This window comes from Salvelinus sp. IW2-2015, unplaced genomic scaffold, assembly GCF_002910315.2.
Source record: "Salvelinus sp. IW2-2015 unplaced genomic scaffold, ASM291031v2 Un_scaffold19, whole genome shotgun sequence".
In the NCBI taxonomy this organism is placed as follows: Eukaryota; Metazoa; Chordata; class Actinopteri; order Salmoniformes; family Salmonidae; genus Salvelinus; species Salvelinus sp. IW2-2015.
Window position 1 is genome coordinate 904,836 of NW_019942505.1, and position 24,536 is coordinate 929,371.

The 24,536-nt window shown below is 43.3% G+C and overlaps 1 protein-coding gene and 1 pseudogene across 1 annotated transcript in view; one reads left to right on the forward strand and one right to left on the reverse strand.

The window, feature by feature from the left end:
- Positions 1–19,124, forward strand: part of LOC111982361 (metabotropic glycine receptor) — a 21,632-nt gene extending 2,508 nt beyond the window's left edge. The window contains 16 exon segments of the mRNA XM_070437982.1: positions 247–426; positions 5,752–5,836; positions 6,141–6,367; positions 8,683–8,751; positions 9,719–9,828; positions 10,042–10,280; positions 10,635–10,773; positions 11,328–11,430; positions 13,088–13,237; positions 13,671–16,489; positions 16,491–16,594; positions 16,597–16,706; positions 16,708–16,862; positions 16,864–16,955; positions 16,958–17,017; positions 17,020–19,124. Of these exon segments, the coding sequence (XP_070294083.1) occupies positions 247–426; positions 5,752–5,836; positions 6,141–6,367; positions 8,683–8,751; positions 9,719–9,828; positions 10,042–10,280; positions 10,635–10,773; positions 11,328–11,430; positions 13,088–13,237; positions 13,671–16,489; positions 16,491–16,594; positions 16,597–16,706; positions 16,708–16,862; positions 16,864–16,955; positions 16,958–17,017; positions 17,020–17,633 (5,256 nt within the window). The 3' untranslated portion in view covers positions 17,634–19,124.
- Positions 18,567–24,175, reverse strand: LOC112068024 (large ribosomal subunit protein mL45-like; annotated as a pseudogene).
- Positions 24,176–24,536: the final 361 nt, after the last annotated feature.

A 24,536-nucleotide genomic window follows, 5' to 3' on the forward strand; every position in this document is an offset into this window, starting at 1 on the left:
AGCAGCAGCAGCAGCAGCATTTGATAAGCATTTGAAATAGCAGATATGATTGAATTACCCATTTCTGGATACCATCTGACATTTCAAAGTAAGGCACTTTTAAAKGCCAAAGAAGTTTATCGAGAGAAAATGTCAAGCTTCAGGGGATASAGTTGAATATGGATGATTCAATTACAATAATAATATATTTGTTCCCATAAAAGATCCTGTTGTTTATGTTGCTATTTGCTATTTGTTTGTGTCCAGTTAGTTTCCAGGATATTCTCTTTTACTGAAATGGATGTTTCTCTTTGTGTGTGTGCGCGCTCTTGTGCCAGGGGTGTAATCCGTGTGGATGTAAACGTACAGGGCTTTGATGTGAACCAGTGTGACACGGGGGACGCTTGGTTTTCCAACACACACCAGTGCAACCGCACCACCATGGAGGTAAATATCTTCTCAAAACATTTAAGACCTGGAAAAATAGTAATTGAACCCCAAATTGTTGTTGAAGAGTTACAGAACCCCTTATCTCTGACCAAGGCCTAGATTCAATCAGATCAAGCATTAACCGGTGATAGTGTTGGAGCTGTCAAATCGGTCATCCCACTCGCATTACACTGGGTGTTGACCAGAGGCAATGCCTCCWCTTGACAATCTTTTGCTCCAACGCTTCACTTTGCTTGAAATTTKTATAAAGTAGAGCATTTTTCTCCTGCTCTGCTAGCAGGGTTCTCRCGGCTCACCTTCTCACAATCCCCCGCACATTTCTCTGCATGCCCTCGTTGAAAATGAATGGGAACACAACTTCTCCTGCTGAATTCGTTGTTGGTGAAACCCCCACGTTAGAAGTTCAGAACGAGAAAGTGGAGGCTACATATACATAATGACGCTCAAATTGAAAATCGTTCAACRAAATAATGAGGATTTCTATCACCCTAATCGAGGTGTAGATCTCACATTCCAGTGTTGGAACTTGTAAACAAGGCTGCATTGGAATTCTCTTAATGCAACTCCATGCACCCAATGGCAATGTCTGCTTTAGATATAATGCCAGGAGCCACTTGTGGATTTTACCGCTCTAATGCACTTCCACCTCTGACAATGCCAAAACAACCGCTATGCAGATGTCTGCTAAAGCGGATCTGATTGCATASAGCCCTAAATCTCCTAGAACCAAACCTTGAGTGGGCTACTCTTGTCACAAGAGACTGCAAAATCTCTAACTGACTAAMCTCAACTCCACGATTTACATTGGAGTTGAGGGTACTGGAGCTCCGACGCCACATAACATTTTTTATTTTATTCAAAACTACTGATTAAATCACCCAACATTGTTCTGTGTAATTGCGGGCTATTCTTTGGGTGCTAAAATCTGTCGTTTTTGACACGACTACAATACTCCAAGCCCTAACTTATACACTTTTGTAAGTCACCATATAGGCACTATTTAAGTAGTAGTAGTGGGTATTGTTACATATGATTCATATAAATACACTCATCAACCCTAACCACTTTAAATAGCTTTACTCTCTCTCCATCTCCTCCTTTACCTTCACCCCCAATTTATTCCCCTTCTCTTCTTTGATCAKCATCTGTCCTTTCTGACACAATCCTCTCCCTCTCATCCCGCCCTTCTGTGAAAAGATAGCTGTGCTGGGTGGCGGAGAGATGAGCTGCAGGATTAAGATGATAATCCAGCCATGAACGACATCCTTCCCCCAATCCCCATGCACCCATCACTCATCTGACAGACAGAAACAACACAGGAGCACACCCATATCCCAATCTCATCAGCATCATCCCCTCTCTWGTCTCATCCTGTCCCCTCATGGAACATCCAGAGACAGGTCAGAGGTGGAACAAGAGAGAGATTGATTTCCAGGTAGAATGGGATGTTTTATTAGAGATKATTTAATTTCCTACAAAAGGAGTTAATTGATTCATGTCTAATTGCGGGCTAAGGCCTCTTTAAAAAGGGGAAGAGATGGCTTGCATGCTGAAACCAATTWYWWTTWWTTTTWATAATGTATTTAAACTTTATGATCTATCTACACTTAAATCAAGTGATTTGATACCTTCATCAGATTTTTTCAAACGGCAAGAATGTGTCTTTCACTTTCGTGTGTGTGTATGTGTGGGTTACATACAAATTACTCACCAACTCAATTTTAAATCCATGTAACAGTCAACTAAACAAAATMAAAAAAACACCTCTCTCAATCGAATGACAATGCAATAAAATAAATCACACAATGAACCACATTAGATAGACACTCAGTAAATTTGTCTAGCCATAGAGCAAATACGCCTCTGGAGTGAGCTTGATATGTACATSATGAGGCTTTAAAGTGCAGGTCCATGCTATGTTTACCAACTGGCTGACTTTGAATTATTTACCATGTATGCCATCTCCATCTGAGAGAATTAAATTGCCTTCATGCCTGCGTTCAGTTTAATCCACGGCACATACAAATATTTAACCCTTTAAGTAGGAACGAGAATACCCCGCCCACCTGAGGATCTGTATTTTTCAGGCATCTATTTCCTGTGTTTGAGGGATGCAAAMTCCACGTCACTTAAATTTCGCTAGATTGATAGTCATTTTAATACTCCGACTCTTTCATACTCTTGCTTGTGCCTGTCGTTTTTTCCATTAACGTTACGAACGTGGAAATGTTTGTTATGACCTGTCAAACACACCGTGGTAATGGCTGCAATGGGCTCAATGGGATACATTGTCTTTCTGTTGAATCTATACGAAAGCTAAAGCTTCGTCAGGGATTTAATACACCGTCTCGAYGCTTACATCACAAGAATKACCTTATTTTGATGGTGTTAATTTTTGTGGAATTTTAACAAGTAATAATTTAATAGAGGTAGGGAACTGGTCTGTCTGCCCAATATAAAGGATCAAAACTGGCGGAGGAATACAAATAGTATAAATAGGAAAGTATACCAGTTTCATTTGAGGACCAGCATGTTGTCAACTGTGCCATACAGATTGCAAAATAGTTGTGAAGAGATTTTTGATGTACCGATTCCATGGTAGAGGGTGTATGAGTAGATATATAAAACAACACAAGATTCAAGACTTCGTGCTTTTCAGCTAAAATTATTATATAGAATTCTTGCCACCAACAAAACGTTGAATATTTGGGGCATAAAATCATCGAAGCTCTGCAGATTTTGTTGTGAGGATACAGAATCAATAGACCATTTATTTTGGCCCTCAGGTAGCCTGTTTCTGGTCTCAGGTTCAGGAATGGCTGAAAATGCATAGCATTGATCTAAAATTGGCCCTAGAAATAGTACTGTTAGGAGATCTGGAGAGACCGGGTCAGTCAATTACTAATATACTAATACTCTTAGTAAAAGTATTTCTTCAACTCACAATCTGTGGATTCTATTCGATTATATAGATTGAAATTGTACGTTAAACATCACAGCATAGTTGAAAGATATATGTTGCGTAGAAATCCGAAGAGGGTGGCCAGCAGAGATAGGTGGGATGGGCTGAGGGAAGCTGAGGGTTGGGATGTGGAATTGGAGACAAGTGGGAGTGGAGTTGCTGTGCAGGAGATATAATTATGGTCAAAGGTAAAAGTAAAAAATAAAGTAAAAATAAACATAATAAAAATTGTTTGAATGACACCGAGGGGCAGTGTTTTTAAAGCTACTGCCGGTTTGCCTGAGGCTGATGCCGTGCAGGTGTTTGTACACATGCATATACACACACTCTCATTCAAATAAACGCATACAAGAACACACACATACATGTAATAGTGCCAGACATGCACACAAACATATACAGTAGGCATTACTGTTATGATTTTCGTTGTCGTTGATGTCCTTTGTTGAATTTTTTTGTTTTTGTTTTTATATCTTTTTTAAATTTTTTTGCATTGTTTGCTGTTTTCTTCTGTCTTTTCCTTTTTTCTCTTTAGTTCTTCTCTTGGTTGTTGGTGCATTGGGAGTTTCTTGGGGGAATGGGATTAATTGTATTTTTTTTTTCTTCTTGGGGGGGGGTCTATGGGAGGGGTCTCGAATGGTTGAGGGAGAGCTATGGGGAACTGTGGGGGGATCTTGGAGGGTTCGGGTTCACGTTTTTTGGCCTGTTGGGAGATCTGTCAACGTGCCCTTGAGCAGGGCATTGACCCTGGATGCTTCTTTCTGTGTGTCACTCTGAATGGGAGTCTGTTGGATGACTGGTATGGTGTAGTTGTTGAGCGGCTTCACTGAAAGTATATTGTATGTTTCGAGTATTCAATAAAAAATAAAACATATTAACAAAACATTTCTAAAATATATACAAAAATACTATTTCTGTAAATATATTTTAATACTGTTGAAATGTTTACAAATTAAATGCACTGATGTGAAACCAACTTCAGAAAATGAAGACTCGAATTATAGTGATATGTCTGATCTCGCAAACAATGTAAATTATGTTTAGATACTGTAGGTGTAATCTAGAGACAAGCGTGTTGATTTTTAATGTGAGGGTATCCTGCTATTGACACACTTGTTGAATTATGCAAGAGAACGTGACAACAACAGCAATAAATGAGGCGGTCTAGACAGTGCAGGTAGGGTTGACCGAGCAAGTGTCTGGTGGTTGCGGCCCTGTTCCTCCTCTTTGTGTTAATTTATGCAAATACATCTGGTGTATTTATGCAAATTAGATACGTAATTTAAAAAATACCTGATACAATAAGTAAATGTATATGAGTGCATTCTAAGAAAAAATTGGACAATAAATTGAACACCTGAATTCCCACCAAAATCCCTGAACTCCATTCATTATTTGTCCGTGGCAGTAAAATGTTTTATGTGCTATAACTCAGTCAATATCTCACGGATTATAAAAATTCAAAAAGTTTGGAGTATCTTCATCCATTGTCCAACTGCTGCATTTATTAGAATAGTTTTCAAAACCTTTTAACAATTTCGATGACCCTTGCTATTTTAAACATGCCATTAGGTCTGTCACTACCTGATGTGGGGGTGCACGTGTACTTGAGTGTGGGCGTACGTGTACTTGAGTGTGGCCGTGTGTGTGTTACGTGCATGCATGCGTGTTTGTGTGTGTGTGTGCATATGGGATTTCACTGGTATAAAAAGGGATAACGCTCTTGGTAGCGAAGCATTACATATCCATTTAGGTTTTAACTTAGATTAACACGGAGGCGAGAGGCGAGCGTCCAAATGGGTGTTTCCTTGACTGAGTGCTGCTGTGCTGGGAACCATCATGGTGGAAAAACTAACACCAGGCTGGCTGAGAGAACATGTGGAACACACTACATCTCCATTAAGAACGGCCAAGCATGTCAGTCCAATCAGGCATAGGCAATACAGTCACCTAACTGTAATAATTCAWACCAACAAAGCCCTTTTTACCATAACAAGAGAACATTGTGTTTTTGGCCATTTTTACCCAGAAATGCTGGTATTACAGCAGCAGCGGAGATGATGCCTTGGTTGCATTGGTTTTTCTGACATCCACAGCTGTTAACAGCTGGAAACTTTGCAATGGATGCAGATATGCCAACGAWAAAGTATTGCTTGCATTTAATTAAATWGTTTTTTATTCCCTAGACCCTAYTCATCCTTGGTAATCATGTGCGTAGACTCCGTCTAGCCAATCAGGTTTCAGCCAATTAGAGACATTGATTGATCAAAACTCAAACTACTAGCCTCAGGGGATATTTACACCCCTGTCCTTGTACTGTGATGTGAACTCTAATCCCCACTGCTTTTATTACCCTCCAGTGTGAGCCAATCACAGGMCAGGGATTCAGATTGGGCCAGTACTGCTGTCGCTGCAAAGAGGGATACTACAGCCCCCCAATGGACGGTAAAGAAGACACACAGGCTTCATCCCAAATGGCACCCTATTCCCTTTATAGTGCACTACTTTTGACCAGGGCCCACGGGCTAGTGCACCATGTAGGGAATAGGGTGCCATTTGGGATGCATACACAATCAAGAACATTTCTATTCAATATTTGTCTAAGAACTTTACTTCATATAAGACCCTGGTCAAGGTGATGTAATCTTTTGACTTGTATGSCAAAAACAGCTCTAAGACAATACTTAAAGAYGTATTGTCGTCACTGTCCAGCTGTCTTTGTTTCTATCCCCGTGCGTGTCTAATACAGAAGGTGGTGCYCTGAACRACAGCGGTGGGGAGGGRGGTRGCRTGTGTTACCCGGCCCTGCCCATCTGTCTCCCCTGTTGGCCGGGCTGCAGGCGCTGCGAGGACGGCACCCCCTGTTGGGTAGAGGAGGACCGGTTCCTCAGAGCCGGGGTGCTGGCCGTCCAGGGCTTCTTCATGCTGCTGGTGTTCATCAGCATGCTGGTGGCCTACCAGTTCAGACGCAGCAGGGTGAGTGAGTTCTAGTGAGTGAGAGGGTCATATTCATTAGGGTACACTGTAGCAAAATGTATAGCAACGGAAAATGAAAATGAGTGCTTCTTGTTGGACAAGTTAAGGTAGTCCCTCCCTGTTGCAGTATGTTTTCTTCCATATGGTGCCTAATGAATACACCTCTGGAGTAGCTCCTCTAACAGTTAAGGTTAATGGTAGAGTCATATGATTCTAGATCTGTGGTTAGGGGCAACTTCTACAACAAGCCATCATTGATGRTTAACTGTGCGGTTTCATTATGAAGTTCTCACTAATCTTCAAGTTTCAAAGTTTATTCGCAGTGCTACTTTAGTCTATACTTAGAAGGAAATTGATATGAAGCTCTGTTAAAAGTAACAATTAAGTTGTTCCCTCATTCTTTTSAATCACTGTCAGTGCTAGAATATTGCTTCCTTGTATAAAGCATATGCTGAAACTCTGTGGCTCTATCACAGGTAATCTAGTCATCTTGACGTCTTCTGTCATTACTCATCATCGTCGTTGTCACTCTAGATAAGAAATATGGAAATACCTAACTCTGGGCTCTGAGCTTGAATTTAAAAAACRTCTCAAAGTAGTAGTGCTGATCTAGGATCAGGTCCTCCCTGTCCATATAATATTATTCACCACGATCTATAAGGCCAAACTGATTCTATATCAGCACTACTCTAAGACTCCTGAATATGAGCCCTGAGTGTTAACATGAATTGAATATCTTAAGCCATGTTCTATGTGACAGCTTATGAATTAATACATTTATCYGATATCAGATGTGTGCATACAGTATKGCCAACATACAGGTCACTGACAAAATAAAGAAAACACCAACATAAAGTGTCTTAATAGGGCGTTGGGCCACCACGAGGCAGAATAGCTTCCATCCACCTTGGTATAGATTCTACAAGTGTCTGGAACTCTGTTGTAGGGATGCGACACCATTCTTCCATGAGAAATTCCATAATTTGGTGTTTTGTTGATGGAAAACGCTGTCTCAGGCGCCACTCCATAATCTCCCATAAGTGTTCAATTGGGTGGAGATCTGGTGACTGAGACACACACACGCTTTAAACCCCCTATACTCTTTTGAGTCCCCTCTTTCAAAGTCACTGAGATCTCTTCTAGCCATGGTAGCCAAATTAATGGCCAACTGGGCATGTTTATACAAGTGTAACAGTATAACTTTAGTACGTCCCCTCGCCCCGACCTCGGGCGCGAACCAGGGACCCTCTGCACACATCAACAACAGTCACCCACGAAGCATCGTTACCCATCGCTCCACAAAAGCCGCGGCCCTTGCWGAGCAAGGGGAACCACTACTTCTAGGTTTCAGAGCAAGTGACGTAACCGACTGAAAGGCTGCTAGCGCGCACCACCGCTAACTAGCTAGCCATTTCACATCCGTTACACTCACCCCCCTTTCGACCTCCTCCTTTTCCGCAGCAACCAGTGATCCGGGTCAACAGCATCAATGTAACAGTATAACTTTAVACCGTCCCCTCGCCCCGACACGGGCGCGARCCAGGGACCCTCTGCACACATCAACAACAGTCACCCACGAAGCGTCGTTACCCATCGCTCCACAAAAGCCGCGGCTCTTGCAGAGCAAGGGGAACCACTACTTCTAGGTTTCAGAGCAAGTGACGTAACCGACTGAAAGGCTGCTAGCDCGCACCACCGCTAACTAGCTAGCCATTTCACATCCGTTACACTAGCATGATGGAATGGGCCGTTTTAATTGCTTAATTGACTCAGAAACCACACCTGTGTGGAAGCACCTGCTTTCAAATACTTTGTACCTCTCATTTGCTCAAGTGTTTCCTTTATTTTGGCAGTTACCTGTATATCTTCATATTACAGCAGGGGCATTAGTATAATTGTACCTCCCCCTGGCCATTCTTCCTCTCCAAGATAGTGCTCCACGGACCTAGTCTCTGCATACATCAACACATGTAGAGTTAAATGGTTAAACACGGAGCAGGGATGGTCCACAGAGACATCAGAAATCAAAGCACTGTATGATAAGCACATCATACTGAACCAATCATGTTTCCTCAATTCCTCTCTCTCCCCCTCCCCTCACTTTCCATCTCCCCTTCCACCTCTCTCTCCCTTATCCACCCCTTCCCTCTCTCCGCCTCATCACCCGCATTCTTCTCTCCATCGACCTCTACCTTCCGTCTTCTCTGCCCTCCCTCACCCCTTCGCTCCCCTTCCCTCTCTCCCGCATCCATCCCTCCTCTCTACCCTCCCTCCATCTCACCTCTACCCCTTCTCTCTGTCTATCTCACCTATAGAGGATCCGGGCATCAGGTCTCCTGCTGTTAGAGACCATCCTGTTTGGCTCTCTGCTCCTGTACTTCCCGGTGAGTGAGAGAGTGTATGAGCGAGTGAGGGGAGGGAGGGGGAAGGTTGCATCCCAAATGGCACCCGTATAGACCCTAGTCAAAAGTAGTGCACTAGGGTGCCATCTGGGACGCAGCCGATCTGGGACGCAGCCGATGTATTCGTTGCATTACTCAATGGCCGGCGATAGATTATCGATCACTTGTGTGATTCATTATCTCAATGAAGTAGTCGTTGCAAGACTCACTCATACATGTATCTAGCCTGAATCACTGATCAAAGTATCCCGTTCAAGCCAATGGTAAGTGGTGGGGGCATGCGGTGCCCTTGTAAGTCATTGATCATATTACTTYGCTCGCTAGAACACAAGGTTGAGTTACATATGTGCGATATACACATATTAATGTGTTCCCTTCCTCCGTTCAAAACGGAGGAGCTTTGCTGTATTCCCACTTCACTACGGTATCACAGATGCACTAAAGAAACACCTATGGGGGATTCAGATGCTAAAAGGTGGATACAAAGGTGAAATTCCTTTCAGTCTGCTGTAGCTGTGGCGCATTGGCCCAGACAAAAGGGCAACCGAGGGACGGACTCTCTCATCTCTGTAGGGCATCACCTGGGGTGGTCACACACCGCCCCCTTTAGCCCTCCAGCCATTTGATCTACTGTTGCCGCGGTCACCGACCTAGAGCACACATACAATTCCACTCATGTACACACACGGTCCTGTACACTGCGCATTTCTGTATACGTTCTGTACTGTTGTATACAGTTGTGATTACTAAGTGCATAACGTGTCTCTCCTCTGAAGAAGGTAGAAATGTTCTATTTAAACACATTCTAATCAATTATGGTTCTGTATTATTTGTATCCACAAAGCCTGTTGCCTATTGTAACTACAAAGACAAGGTAAACTAAGCTCACAGGGAGTGATTTTGCGTGATAGATCATCTGCTAATGCCTCTCTCTATCTCTCCCCCTCAGGTATTCATCCTGTACTTCAAGCCCAGCACCTTCCGATGCATCCTGCTTCGCTGGGTGCGACTTCTGGGCTTTGCCATAGTCTATGGAACGGTAACACTGAAGATATATAGGTCTGTACTACTGCACTCTCTCACTACTACATTTCACGTATCGTCAGTATCACCGCATGTGTATCCCCTCGTTATAGTCAGGTCGAACAATATGTTGTGAGATCTTTCACTGAACTCAGATCAGTTTGTATGCTGTAATGTAATTCAAAAAGTGTCTGTATATGTATCTCTCTGTGGAATGAGTAACATCAAGTCAACTTCCCACACATACAGGGTTCTCAAGGTGTTCCTGTCGCGCACAGCCCAGAGAGTGCCCTACATGTCCAGCATACACCTGCTGAGGTTGCTGGGAGTCATGGTTGTGACCGTCAGCTGGTTCCTGTGTGCGTGGACCGCRGGCGTTCTACAGAACCGTGACCGYAACGTCCCGTTACTGATCATATCGACCACGTCGGATGGTCAGGGCTTCAGCCTCTGTGACCTGGACCGCTGGGACTACATGATGGCCGTGGGTGAGTGGATAACACTAATTGAAAAAGAGGGTTGTTTGTGTTTTCCAGGTGATACAGAGAACAAAAATCTATATTGAAAAGAGAGACTCCAGCACACGAGCATTCTTGTGTAGACCTATTGACCAAAACCAAAAATCCAGTGGATGCTACTGTTATCGATTTGGCTTTTTCTGTCTGGTTTCAAATAAAAGAACACTGAGCTACAAATCACATTCCTGATTGAGGTCAGGGGTAAAATCAATTTACAAAGATGATTTTGAGCTCAAAAAACCCAGACAAAACAACATTACTGCCTGATGCTATTTGTGTATGAGAAGAAAATAAAYGTTATGTCTGTCTCTTTGTATGTCTCAGCCGAGCTGATGTTTCTGTGCTGGGGCAGTTTACTGTGCAGTGCTGTGAAGCCAGTGCCCTCAGCCTTCCACGAGCCTCGCTACATAGGTATCGCCATACACAACGAGCTGCTGCTATCCTCCATGTTCCACCTGCTACGGTAACCACATGATACCCGGCTGTTAACAGAGGCAGTAAACCGGGATAAAGAATATTATTTATAGTATATAAGCCTACACTAGATGACTGACAGGTGGCACTGTTTTGAAGCCACTGCACCTCCATCTAGGCACTCCCCAACCATTGTGATAAATATTATTATTCATGTCTACATGTTTTTTATACAATACGTTTATTTTATTACAGACTCAATGCATACTTTAAATTATATTATGTGAGCTAAACGTTAAAAAAACACAAAAAAACATGTTCCTTAAAGTATCATTTTTTGAAAGTTACTGTGCCCACTCCAACAAAAAATACCTAAATTCATGTAATTTTGTCCTTGAAACATTTAATTCCTATGGAAAAATGCTTCTTCTGGGGAGTGCCAATATGGCCGACCGGTGGCTTCAAAGCCTCTCATTGGCCAATACATAGCATCAGCAATCCAGGGTTTATATACATCATTGAATAACACATGTTTATTCACCAGGAGAAATGCATATTGTATAGGGACATATAACATGTCTTTCTGTTCTATATTTTCCTTAGGTTTGTCATGCCCTCTCTGCATCCTGACTGGATGCTGTTGCTGTTCTTCACCCATACGCACGTCACTATCACTGTGACACTCGCCCTGCTCTTCATACCCAAGGTACACTACCGCTCAAAAGTTTGGGGAACTCTTAGAAATGTCCTTGTTTTTGAAAGAAAATCACCTTTTTTCCATTAAAATAACATTGACCAGAAATACAGTGTAGACATTAATGTTGTAAATGACTATTGTAGCTGGAAACGGCTGATTTTTTATGGAATATCTACATAGGCCCATTATCAGCAACCATCACTCCTGTGTTCCAATGGTACGTTGTGTTAGCTATTCCAAGTTTGTAATTTTAAAAGGCTAATTGATCATTAGAAAACCCTTTTGCAATTATGTTAGCACAGCTGAAAACTGTTGTCCTGATTAAAGAAGCAATAAAACTGGCCTTTCAACTAGTTGAGTATCTGGAGCATCAGCATTTGTGGGTTCAATTACAGGCTCAAAATGGCCAGAAATAAAGAATGTTCTCCTGGAACTCGTTAGTCTATTCTTGTTCTGAGAAATGAAGGCTATTCCATGCGAGAAATTGACAAAAAAAGGAAGATCTTGTACAACGCTGTGTACTACCCCCTTCACAAAACAGCGTAAACTGCTCTAACCAGAATAGAAAGAGTGGGAGGCCCCGGTGCACAACTGAGCAAGAGGACAAGTACATTAGAGTGTCTAGTTTGAGAAACAGATGCATCACAAGTCCTCAACTGGCAGCTTCATTATATAGTACCCGCAAAACACCAGTCTCAACGTCAACAGTGAAGAGGCGACTCCAGGATGCTGGCCTTCTAGGCAGAGTTCCTCTGTCCAGTGTCTGTGTTCTTTTGCCCATCTTAATATTAAATTTTTATTGGCCAGTCTGAGATATGGCTTTTTCTTTGCAACTCTGCCTAGATGGCCAGCATCCCAGAGTCGCCGCTTCACTGTTGGCGTTGAAACTGGTGTTTCGCGGGTACTATTTAATGAAGCTGCGAGTTGAGGTCTTGTGAGGTGGCTGTTTCTCAAACTAGACACTAATGTACTTGTCCTCTTGCTCAGTTGTGCACCAGGGCCTCCCACTCCTCTTTCTATTCTGCTTAGAGCCAGTTTGCGCTGTTCTGTGAAGGGAGTTGTACACAGCGTTGTACGAGATCTTCAGTTTCTTGGCAATTTCTCGCATGGAATAGCCTTCATTTCTCAGAACAAGAATAGACTGGCGAGTTTCAGGTCTTTGTTTCTGGCCATTTTGAGCCTGTAATCGAACCCACAAATGCTGATGCTCCAGATAATCAACTAGTCTAAAGGCCAGTTTTATTGCTCCATTAATCAGAACAACAGTTTTCAGCTGTGCTAACATAATTGCAAAAGGGWTTTCAAATGATCAATTAGCCTTTTAAAATGATAAACTTGGAATAGCTAACACAACGTGCCATTGGAACACAGCAGTGATGGTTGCTGATAATGGGCCTCTGTACGCCTATGTAGATATTCCATTTAAAAAATCAGCTGTTTCCAGCTACAATAGTCATTTACAACATTAACAATGTMTAYACTGTATTTCTGATCAATTAGACGTTATTTTAATGGACAAAAAAGGTGCTTTTCTTTCAAAAACAAGGACATTTCTAAGTGACACCAAACTTTTGAACGGTAGTGTACATGGCAATTTTCTTCCACAAGCAATATAAGCAGAAATCTGAATCTGACACAAAATAACTACTGTGTGTGTGTTCTGTAGTTCCTCTATGTTTCGAGGGCGGGGAGAGAGGAGATTGCAGAGGAGGTTTATGAGGATGAGGTGGAATTGCGGCGATCCGGCTCGTACCTCAACAGCAGTTTTACCTCAGCAGTTTGGAGTGACCACAGCTTGGACCCCGATGACATTCGGGTAAACTCCTTTTCTGACCTGGACACTTACTAAGTGACCATTTCTATTCAGGCACTGTCTAGGCCAAGAGGGGGAGAAATGATTAAATCAAATTTAAACCTTAGTAAAATAAAACAATTATAAACATTGAATTACTGCTATAACCATTTGTAGGATCACTTTATACTAATTTAAAACCAATTCTAATTTTCATTATAAACTTAGACATATAAAGCCCTGTGTGTATTTCACAATTAGTGGCCTGGCATAGACCCGACCTGTGTTTTCTCCTCCGCCTGCCCCTTCTCTTCTCCCTAAACTTGCTCTCCTTGTCCTTAACAATAACTCTTCCCCAACTAACTGTTCCCTATGGTTTTTCCCTCTGCTCACTCATACCAATACCCTCCCTAATTCCCTTTATCCTTCATTCTCTCTTCCTTTTCACCTGCACCAGGATGAGCTGAAGAAATTGTATGGTCAATTGGAGGTCCACAAGACCAAGAAGATGACAGCAAACAACCCCCACCTGCAGAAGAAGCGCAKCTCTCGGCGCGGGCTGGGCCGGTCCATCATAAAGCGTATCACTGAGATCCCAGAGTCCATGAGYCGACAGTGCAGCCGTGATGGCAAAGAGGTCAACYTGGGCAGCAGGGATGTTACGCACGCCGAGTCCTGTAAGAGAGCGCCAGATACTTTGAGCATAAATTACAAAGATGAACCAGTAAAGCAGCCTTCACCAGTGCTGTGTAAATCTCAAAGTGACTATGACTATGTAACCGATAAAGACCCCTCCTTGCACGACACCATGTTAAGGGCGAATCTAGCTAAGAGATGCTCACAGCGCTCTGAGACAGACTCGCTGGATATCGCACCATTGGTCTGTAAGTCGGCCAGTGCCCAAAACCTTACAGTCGATAACAATCTCTTGTTTCCTGGACCTACCAAGCTACACAAGTCACTGAGTTTAGCGTCCACTAAAGCCCACAGTCTGGAAGACACCTACCGGGTTGGAAGAAATACCCCAGGCGAGCAAGGGCAGTCCCAACAGGATATCGCTATCAAGGACCAGACCTCAAGTGCCCTTGTGCAATCCCAGTCTTATGACAAGGCCGAAGTGTGTCCCTGGGAGTTGGCGGAGGAACGCCCTGCCAATAAGAACCAGCCACACGTTACCTTTGCTCCCTCTGAGGAAGAACCACAGAGCCCAGAGAGTATATCATCACCAATACTGAAACATATTTGCCCCTGGGACCATTTACCTGTTCCTACCCCAGCAGAAAGTCCTGCTGGGGATTCACAAGGCGGAGAGGCAGAATGCGAGTCCCCGAGACCCCAGGCTCCCATCTCCACTAGTGTACCTGGGTCCCCAAAGGCTGCAAAGGACATGCGGGCCTTCTCCTTCCGCACTTCCACCCAGAAATGGCTCTCTGTGAAATCTTTCGTAGGATCTGTGGATGCAAGCATCAAGGAAAAATCCAAAAAGGAGACAGCAGGAGATACGGTAAAGAAACAGGACTCAATATCACAAAAAAGCCAGGGGAGTGTAGCCGCCATCGCCGTCATCGCAGCATTAAAATTAAAAACGCCAAGCATTTCCAGCGCAGAAACGAAATCACAAAGTGTTTCAAACTTGGAGAAGAAATCTAATGTTTCAAGCATAGACAAAAGGACACAGCAAAAAAGAAGTATGACAACAGTAGATGTGAAACCTGCCCTCGTGAAACAGGCTGCAATCAGACTGTCCTCAAGTGATTCCTCTGAAAGAAGTCCTAGGAGAATAGTGGTTGTACAGTCCACTGTCTATCCCTGGGACTCAGAGGACATGCAAAAGGACAGTGTGTATGAAAACGTGTTCATCTCAAGGGAAAGCACTGCACATAGCACAGCTAAGACTCCTTCCACTCACAGAAGAGGTAGCCAAATTAGGCCTGCTCTGAGTGTTTCCCAATCAGATATTTGCCCATGGGATGTTCCTGCTTCCTCCCAGCAGGCCCCACAGAGACAACAGAGCACCACAGCAGACATCTGCCCATGGGAGGTGGGGGAACCAGAGGAGGATCCAAAGGCGCCTGCACGTGCCAGTGTATGTCCTTGGGAATCAGAAGAAGTATTTAAAAGACGGGAGAGTGTCCGGGGAGATGTATGCCCTTGGGAAGGTGATGTTTCCACTATCCCAATTACCTCAGCGTCCAACCAGTCTGAGGAGAAACCAGAGGGTCTGAACAAGAAACCAACAGATGTATGTCCTTGGGAAACTGATGAAACGCCACAGATTTCTCACGGCCTGAAACCCCAAAAGAGTGTACGGGTTGATGTCTGCCGTTGGGATGTGGGGGATTCCTTCCCTGAAAAAGTAAAGGTGCCGATTATTTATGAAAATGTTAATCCACAGGAGGACAAGGGATTACGTAATGCGCCACCAAAATGTCAGGAGACAATACATGCCAATGTCTGTCCATGGGAATCTGAAGAGACCCCTAAATCCCAAGACGGTGTACGGGAGAATGTCTGTCCTTGGGAATCAACAGACACGCCAAGCATTGGGAAACAAGATGTACAAACAAAAAGCACAGAGCAAGCTAAATCTGCCCCTGAAAAACTAAGTGTCCCCTTAGCAAAAGCATGTCCATGGGAATTCCCTGACCCACCAAAAGATTTGACAGTACTTTGTCCTTGGGAAGAGGAGAGTCCAATGCCACCCATAACCATAAAGATCACCAAAACATCATTTTCCCAGGAGACCACTGTTGCAAAAACAGACATTTGTCCAAGGGACATTGGAGACCAAGAAAAGACAGATGGAAAAGACGGCCCTTGTACAAATGTTTGTCCTTGGGAAACTCAAGGCAGAACTCAAGCTGATCCAAAAGAGACTGACAGCATTCGAGTAAATATTTGTCCTTGGGAGACTGAGAAAACAGAGAAAACAGAGCAGCAAGACAGCACTCTGGCAATTGTCTCCATGGAAACAGGAAAGACTAAACGACAAGACAGCGTTCTAGCAGAGGTTTATCGTTGGGAAACTGGGGCAAATGATGAGCCAGACAAGACAAAAAGACGAGATGGCACTCAAACGGACGTTGGTCCACGGGAAACTGAGGAGCCAAAAAAGACAGAGGAGAAAGATGGTGTCAAAGTTGATGTTTGTGCCTGGGAAACTGGAGAGACTGACAAGACAAATGGACAAGACAGTACTAAAGCAGATATCTCCAAGGAAACACAAAAAGAGAAAAGACGAGACAGTGTTCGAGTTAATATTTGTCCTTGGAACACTATGTCCCGAAGAACCAGAAAAGATGAAAAAGCAAGACGGTGTTCGGGCAGATGTTTGTGTATGGGAAACTGGTCCAGCTGAAGAGTCAGAAAAGCTAAAAGCCAGGACAGCACCAAGGCAGACATTTGTCCATGGGAAACTGGTCCAGCTGAAGAGCCAGAAAAGACTAAAAGCAGGACAGCACTAAGGCAGACATTTGTCCATGGGAACTGGTCCAGCTGAAGAGTCAGAAAATACTCAAATCCAGGACAGCACCAAGGCAGACATTTGTCCATGGGAAACTGGTCCAGCTGAAGAGTCAGAAAATACTCAAATCCAGGACAGCACCAAGGCAGACATTTGTCCATGGGAAACTGTCCAGCTGAAGAGTCAGAAAATACTCAATCCAGGACAGCACCAAGGCAGACATTTGTCCATGGGAAACTGGTCCAGCTGAGGAGTCAGAAAAGACTAAAAGCCAGGACAGCCCAAGGCAGACATTTGTCCATGGAGAACTGGTCCAGCTGAAGTGTCAGAAAAGACTAAAGCCTGGACAGCACCAAGGCAGACATTTGTCCATGGGAAACTGGTCAGCTGAAAGAGTCAGAAAATACTAAAAGCCAGGACAGCACCAAGGCAGACATTTGTCCATGGGAAACTGGTCCAGCTGAAGAGTCAGAAAAGACTAAAAGACTGGACAGCACCAAGGCAGACATTTGTCCATGGGAGACCAGGGATCCTATAGAACCAGAGAAGATAAAAAAGCAAGAAAGTGTTCGAGAAGACGTTTGCCCATGGGAAACTGATGAACCAGAAAAGTCTGCAGAGAAAGAGGAAACTAGGATTGCCAGTGGCATACAGGACGTCACAGAGACCCAGGGTGCACTCTCTATGGAGGGTGACGCTGCAGAACCTGTAGCCGGCAGCACGCATACGGCAGAGGCAGCCAAAGCTAACATGCCCCTGGCTCGGCGTGATGCTATGTGTCCTTGGGAGATGGAAGGGACCAAACCACCATCATCCCCATCCCCATCATCCATCACAGAACACGACAATAACTCTGACATTTTTACATGGGAGCCTGAAAACATTCTTGAAGAGGAAGAGGAGGAAGACGATGCCGAGAGTGCTGCTGAAGCCTTCGTCTTCCCATCCGACTTGTAAACGCCAAGACTGTCAATTACTGGCTAGAACAAGAATGGTCTCAGTGGGTTGTTGCACCCGATTCACTGACTGGGTCACTGTGCAAAGCTGTCCCATAGCAGGGGGGGTAATGAATCGGACATGACCTTTGCAAACCTGAATGTAGCAAAGGCCCCTGGACTGTCCATCCATAACACTCCCCAGAAAGACACTGCTCCACAAGCAATACACCCCTGGGCCAGGATCTGCAAATGCTCTGCCCACCAGAGGTACATTTACCCTCCCAGGTTCTCAATCAGAGAAAGCGTCTGGATGCAGTCCCTCTCCTTCTTCTTACCCCTTTTAGAAAGGTATATTGTTTTCGGTCTTCGTGTGTTTAAGTGACAATGGGCTCTTCTGTATCACAGTTAAATCCCCATCGCTATGGCTGTGAAAGGTTGACAATGTGTTTAAATAACAGCCTGAGCTTTACGAAGCTGGTGATAACTCCTTATAGACACACAGGGAAATAATCTACACAAGACCAGTGCTCCTTCAGGTTAACCTGGAAGCACATCCAGCAGTTTGGAAATCACTGATTACAATGGTGGTGATGCATGTCCTTTTGTTGCCTGCTATAAACACATTCCAAACAGTTTAAGGACAGCTTTCCAGCTGTAATATTGTGTGCTTATTCAAAGTCAATTGCGTCAATTACACAGTCGTGGTTACAAGGATATCAAATTTAATGTCAGTAATGTAGATCAACAACATGATCATGTCCCCACAGACACAGAGCTAATATTAATAACACATCTAACTTTAACAGAGAACTTAAATCGTACTAATTCAATATTGACTTGTGAAGAGCTAGCTATAATCTGTTCGTTTGAATCATTTACAATACCAATTTTATTAGAAGAATAAATACATGAATTTATATTTTTTTTAAAGGTAGATCTACACTGAGGAGAATGCAAGACCAAACCTTTTTTCACATTATTTTTTTTTAAGCATATAACTCAATTTGGAAACAGTTGCCCTAAAAAGAACTGCACCTCAGTATAGTCCTGCTAAAACTGTACATAAGGCCATTGTCATTGATTTATTCACCATTTCCATGCTTTATTTACCAAATGTATCCATCCATATTTGCCACATCTCCGCATTCAGTGAAAATTAAAGTTTGTGCGGTGGTGATATCATGTTATTCGCAATGGACCAACTTCGTTTTGTGAGCGTTTCTTGATGCATGTAATGTGTTTTTTGAATGGGTGTGCTGTCTTTTTGTTAAGTAGAATCAAACATCATCATTACACAATGCATCCTTTTTGTATGCAAGTTGAAAGTGATTTCTGTTGAGATTTCAGTTATTTTTGTATGTATTGCCTATGAAAAGTACAGATTATTCTGATATAAAATGTACATTCACTGAAATCAAAAAGGTATGAAAAAAGAAATGGCACATTTTATTTTTGTATTCTTTAAATTAACATGTAATATATTCACCATTGAAATAAACCATAGAATCTGTACAGATCTGGACAATATGAATTATTATTGTTTTAGATATACAAGTTTTAGATGTAACGAACAACAGTGTATTTTTATATAAAAAGGCAGAAAACTAAATGTAGCTTCATGATGTTTTCTTTAAAAAAAATGGAATGTTCATTTTAACAGTTGATTTTGAGTCTGTACGTGTTGGCCCAGAATTACAGCGCCCACCTGTGGTCTATTTGTGCCACTGCACAGCCTTAGGCTTGGGCACTTCATAGTTGAGCCCCTCAAATTCCTCGCCTGGCTTGAGCTCCGGGCCAGGGATCATAACAGTCTGAAACAGAGGAAGTAAAAGCCAGTGAGCAGAMATTACAACCAGACAAATGGGAGCTCATATTAGCTTGTGTGTACCATACAAGTTACTAAGAACACTGAGTGAGGAAATCTAAGGCCAGTCCCAAAACTGTCTGAGACAAAACACATATGGTAAATAACAGAGTTATTTACCACTCCTGCGCTGTCTTGGCTGTGTGCTTAGGGTCGTTGTCCTATTGGAAGGTGAACCTTCGCCCCAGTCTGAGGTCCTGAGCGCTCTGGAGACGGTTTTCATCAAGGATATCTGTACTTTCCTCCGTTCATCTTTCCCTCGATCTTGACTTGTCTCCCAGTCGCTGCAGCTGAAAAACAACCCCCACAGCATGCTGCCACCACCATGCTTCACCGTAGGGATGGGGCCAGGTTTCCTCCAGATGTGACGCTTGTGCCAAAGAGTCTAATCTTGGTTTCATCCGACCCGAGAGTCTTGTTTCTCATGGTCTGAGAGTCCTTTAGGCAAACTCCAAGCGGGCTGTCATGTGCCTTTTACTGAGGAGTGGCTTCCGTCTGGCCACTCTACCATARAGGCCTGATTGGTCGAGTGCTGCAGAGATGGTTGTCCTTCTGGAAGGTTCTCCCAGCTCCACATAGGAACTCTAGAGCTCTGTCAGAGTGACCTTCAGGTTCTTGCTCACCTCCCTTACCAAGGCCCTTCATCCCCGATTACTCAGTTTGACCAGGAGGCTAGCTCTAGGAATAATCTTGGTGGTTCCAAACTTCTTCCATTTAAGAATGATGGAGTCCACTGTGTTCTTGGGGACCTTCAATGCTGCAGACATGTTTTGGTACCCTTCCCAGGTCTGTGCCTAGACACAATCCGGTCTCGGGAGCTCTACGGACAATTCCTTCGACTTCATGGTATGGTTTTTGCTCTGATATACACTGTCAACTGTGGGACCTTATATAGACAGGTGTGTGCCTTTCCAAATCATATCCAATCAATTGAATTTACCACAGGTGAACTCCAATCAAGTTGAAGAAACATCGCAAGGATGACCAATGGAAACAGGATGCATCTGAGCTCAATTTCAAGTCTCATAGCAAAGGGTCTGAATAAGGCATTTCTGTTTTTTACGTTTTCGCTTTGTCGTTATGGGGTATTGTGTGTAGATTGATGAGAAAAAAATATATATAATCAATTTTAGAATAAGGCTGTAACGTAACAAAATGTGGAAAAGGTAAAGGGGTCTGAATACTTTCCGAATGCAATGTACATGGGACAATATTTTAAATGTCAATTGCTCCTTATTTCAATAACAAACTATAAATTGTAGCATTTGAGACATCTAAAAGATGTGCAATATGAAAATATTGTCCCCTTTACATTGTGTAATTTATTAACTAGCCCCAGAGATAGGCTATCCAATGTCAAACCAACTTCGCCACGGTCACACACTAGTCAGCTGAAGCTAATTGGCAAAAGAAGTTGGCTAGCACTAGCTAGCCTAGGTGACTTCAAGACAAGACCTGGTTAGACTGTTTCAAGTTATCTAGAAGGCTGAGTGACTAACTGTGTACTGTTTTGGCAGAGTGAATGTACAAACACTTACCATGTGCGAACACACAAAAGACACCCACATTAACCCCCCCCCCGCTGCATTTTCTTAATGACCAAGCCAAAAAACTAGGCCAAATCAGGTAGTTCAGATTGACAAACAAGATTAGCCTAAACAGACTTTCACAGCAAGCTATATCAGTGAAAGGAATATATCCATCATGACCAGTGAGTCACTATCTCACTTCCATTAGAAATGCCTCACTGGAATAACTTGGGACACCACCCACCCCTTTCACAGATCATCTTTGCCTGGTAGCCAAGAGTGTAAGCAGTTGATTTGGGTCATATGAGAGTGAGTGTATCTCTTACTGTGTGAGAGCGTTGTGCGCGTCAACGAAGATCTCCTGAGCTTTCACTGGGAAAGCCTTTGTGGTGAACTCAGCGTCATGCTCTTTGATCTTGCGTATCCTGCAGTGGAGAGAAGGTTTGGTGTTCCCACTTTAAATGAACTACAACTTTTAAGCCTTCATAAACCCTTTATAAGGCTTTCATGAATGGACTATAAAACCTTTATAAGTTTGTTTAAAGTGTGATCGGGTTTGTTTCAACGCCAAAGAAGTTAATGCAATATAAGAGACAAATAGGCACTCAGTCTAAGTCTAATGGAGAGTAAGAATATCTAACAAGTACATGGCAGACAGTCTTTGCTAGCTGGGAGAATCATAAAACACGGGACGAGATGTTAAAACTGTCCATTGTGCCAATAGATGGTATGCGATTTGCCGTGATGTTGACAAAGTGGCATGGGAGGTTTATTTCTTAGACTGGGTTAAGATGTCAATTTTGGGACACATTCTCAGTAGTGTGCCTTCGAATCAGTGGGTGTTTCGGCCTTTAATCACTAAACACCCTCATCAAAGGTGGCCAGCTAAATCCAGGGGGGGGGACAGAAAAGGCCCAAGCATCCTCCTACGAAGCCAGAAACTGGACACCTAGCCATGGCCTGGGACTGGAAGATGCTTGTCGATATTGGCCAGCAACTAATTTTTCCACCTGAGATTGCTTCTACCAACCTTAGGCCAGACATGGTACTCTGGTCCCCTTCACGAAAGGCTGTGTACATCATAGAGCTCACAGTCCCGTGGGAAAACTCTGTTGAAGAGGCCTACGAGCGTAAGAAACTGCGTTACACAGAGTTGGCAGTAGACGCAACTCAGCGTGGCTGGAATGCAAAAGTCTGGCCAGTTGAAAAGGGATGCAGAGGATTCGTGGCTTCTTCCACCATCAGGTTGCTGAAAGAACTTGAAATTCACGGACAGGCTCTGTGGCAGACCGTCAGAGCAGTTTCTCAAGCAGCTGAAAGAGGCAGCCAGTGGATCTGGATCAAACGGAAGGACCCTTGCTGGGCTATAACTTCATGACCCCCCCACCCCCACCTGAGAACCCAATTCAGATCCCTCCAACTTGAGGGCATATGAGGTATGCGGTCAGCTGTAGGGCTGGCTCAGGGAAGAGGACGCCCCTKCCTTGCATAGTCCCGTGGGAAATCTTAATTGGGCATGGGACACAAGCTAAGGCTTGATCACCCTTTAGCTGGCCACCTTTGATGAGGGTGTTTAGTGATTAAAGGCCGAAACACCCACCTGCTGCTGTTATGGTTGTCTCATGTGCTGTGTTCCTACTCGTAGTCGGAGTATTTGAGTGTGTGTGAAAGATAAGGAACGATCGCTCAATATCCTACAAAAAGATAGATGTTAGAGTGTGACCCAGGAAGACTGTCTTACGCTAGCTGGGAGGCAGCACCCTGTTTGATCTGCTCTGTGCGCTGTTTCAGRCCCTCTTTSGACAGACTGGAGAGACGAGCATCACCTTCTGGGGGGATATAGGGGTCAAACACTCCCGCTGTGGTAGTGGAAAGGAGAGAGATATTGGTTATTGTGACTACGTATATTATAAGCTTCATTGTAACAGTGGCAACCCTCTTAACTTTGATTCTGTGTACAACAAACTGAAGGTTTGAACTTTAAGATAATGCATATGCAAACCATAATGCATATGCTGATACTGTACCGGTCTAGCTCGCTTTGAGAACAAGTCTACAACATATATTCTCAAAATGGCTGCCAGTCTTACACTACTGCTGATATGCAGTAATCAGCAGTAGTGTCAGACTGTCTGACATTTTGAAAAGTGTATACGCACATAAACAGGTCTGTACCAGTGCAGGCGATGTTGATGGCTCTCTCCATGTACTCCTGCCTCAGGACAACACCTGCCGCTCTGGCTTTGGCCTACTGATCTGCCGACGCTGCTGCCTTCCCTTTTATCCCCACTGCGGGGGGAATGAAGTAGCGCTTCTTGGTCCTTACCGGGACAACAAAGGGCAGGGGATACCGTACCTCCAGCGAAGCCTCTGCATTCTGCATGAGGGAAAAGCAGGTGGATTAGATAAGAAATCAAGGAGTACCAGTCTATGCATAAAGGTTATAGCACAATTTGTTCATGTGGTTTGCAATTCATGGAGATTAGAGAATTGCACATCGTTATCAAATGGTTATTATTGTATGGTTAATATCATAAAATGATGGCACATTCGAGTATATTTTCGTTTATGCATTTAATTGAACAAACAACTTGGTTTTGGAAATAAATACAAAAATGCTAGTCAAAGAGACTGAAGAAAACTGTTATAAAATGCAATTATGACATCTTATTAAGTTACATGTATTTTAGGTTGGCTACGGTGATTGATTAAAGAGTATAGACTAGCTAGGTAGCTAAACTGGTTTAAAACTCAGTCAGTTGAGTTGCCTTCCAAAAAGATCTGCTTGCTGGGTTAAGCTAGGTTAGCTAACTTAGCTAGCCACTGCTGATTATAAACCTAACGTACAGCTTTCAGTGGCATTTTCTGGGGCTGAGCAGTCAATATTTCAATGAATTATGTGTAATTTATAGCTAATGTAATCAATATTCTCTCAAATAATACCTTCAAATTGCTGAATCTCATCCGATGCAAAGGCATTAATGCCCTCCTCATGGACGTCGCCATATTTGCTGTCACACTCAGTTTGGGTGTGTTCAAGAACAATAGACCTGTGCTGTGCTGCGCATTGTTACGATTCTTCTTGAAACGTTTTGGGGGTCACTTAGGCTATTCCACCTTGCTCTGCATTTTAGAATAAACTCTTACTGTTTAGGTTTTTTTTAAATCTTGAGAATCTGCTTTCAGTTATTGTTGGTTTATAGATCAAAGATGTATAGATCAGAAGACCAACAATCTAAGATTTGTCTACAAGGTGTGGCCCAATATTTAACTTTCTGTGCAACATAGTCATTCCGTCTGCATAGGCCATGCAGCATTTATGGTGAGAGCCAACTTATGCTTGGCTTCGCAATTGCATCACACCATCCATACACATCCGACCACATTTTTGGATCAAGCATAAATTGGCTCTTATGGATGCAGGCTACAATTCCAGTTGCTTAGCCGTTGGACACAGATAATAAAGAGTTACATGCATTTAGATGATGGATCATGATAGATGATTGGTTGCTTTTTCATGACATGTTCT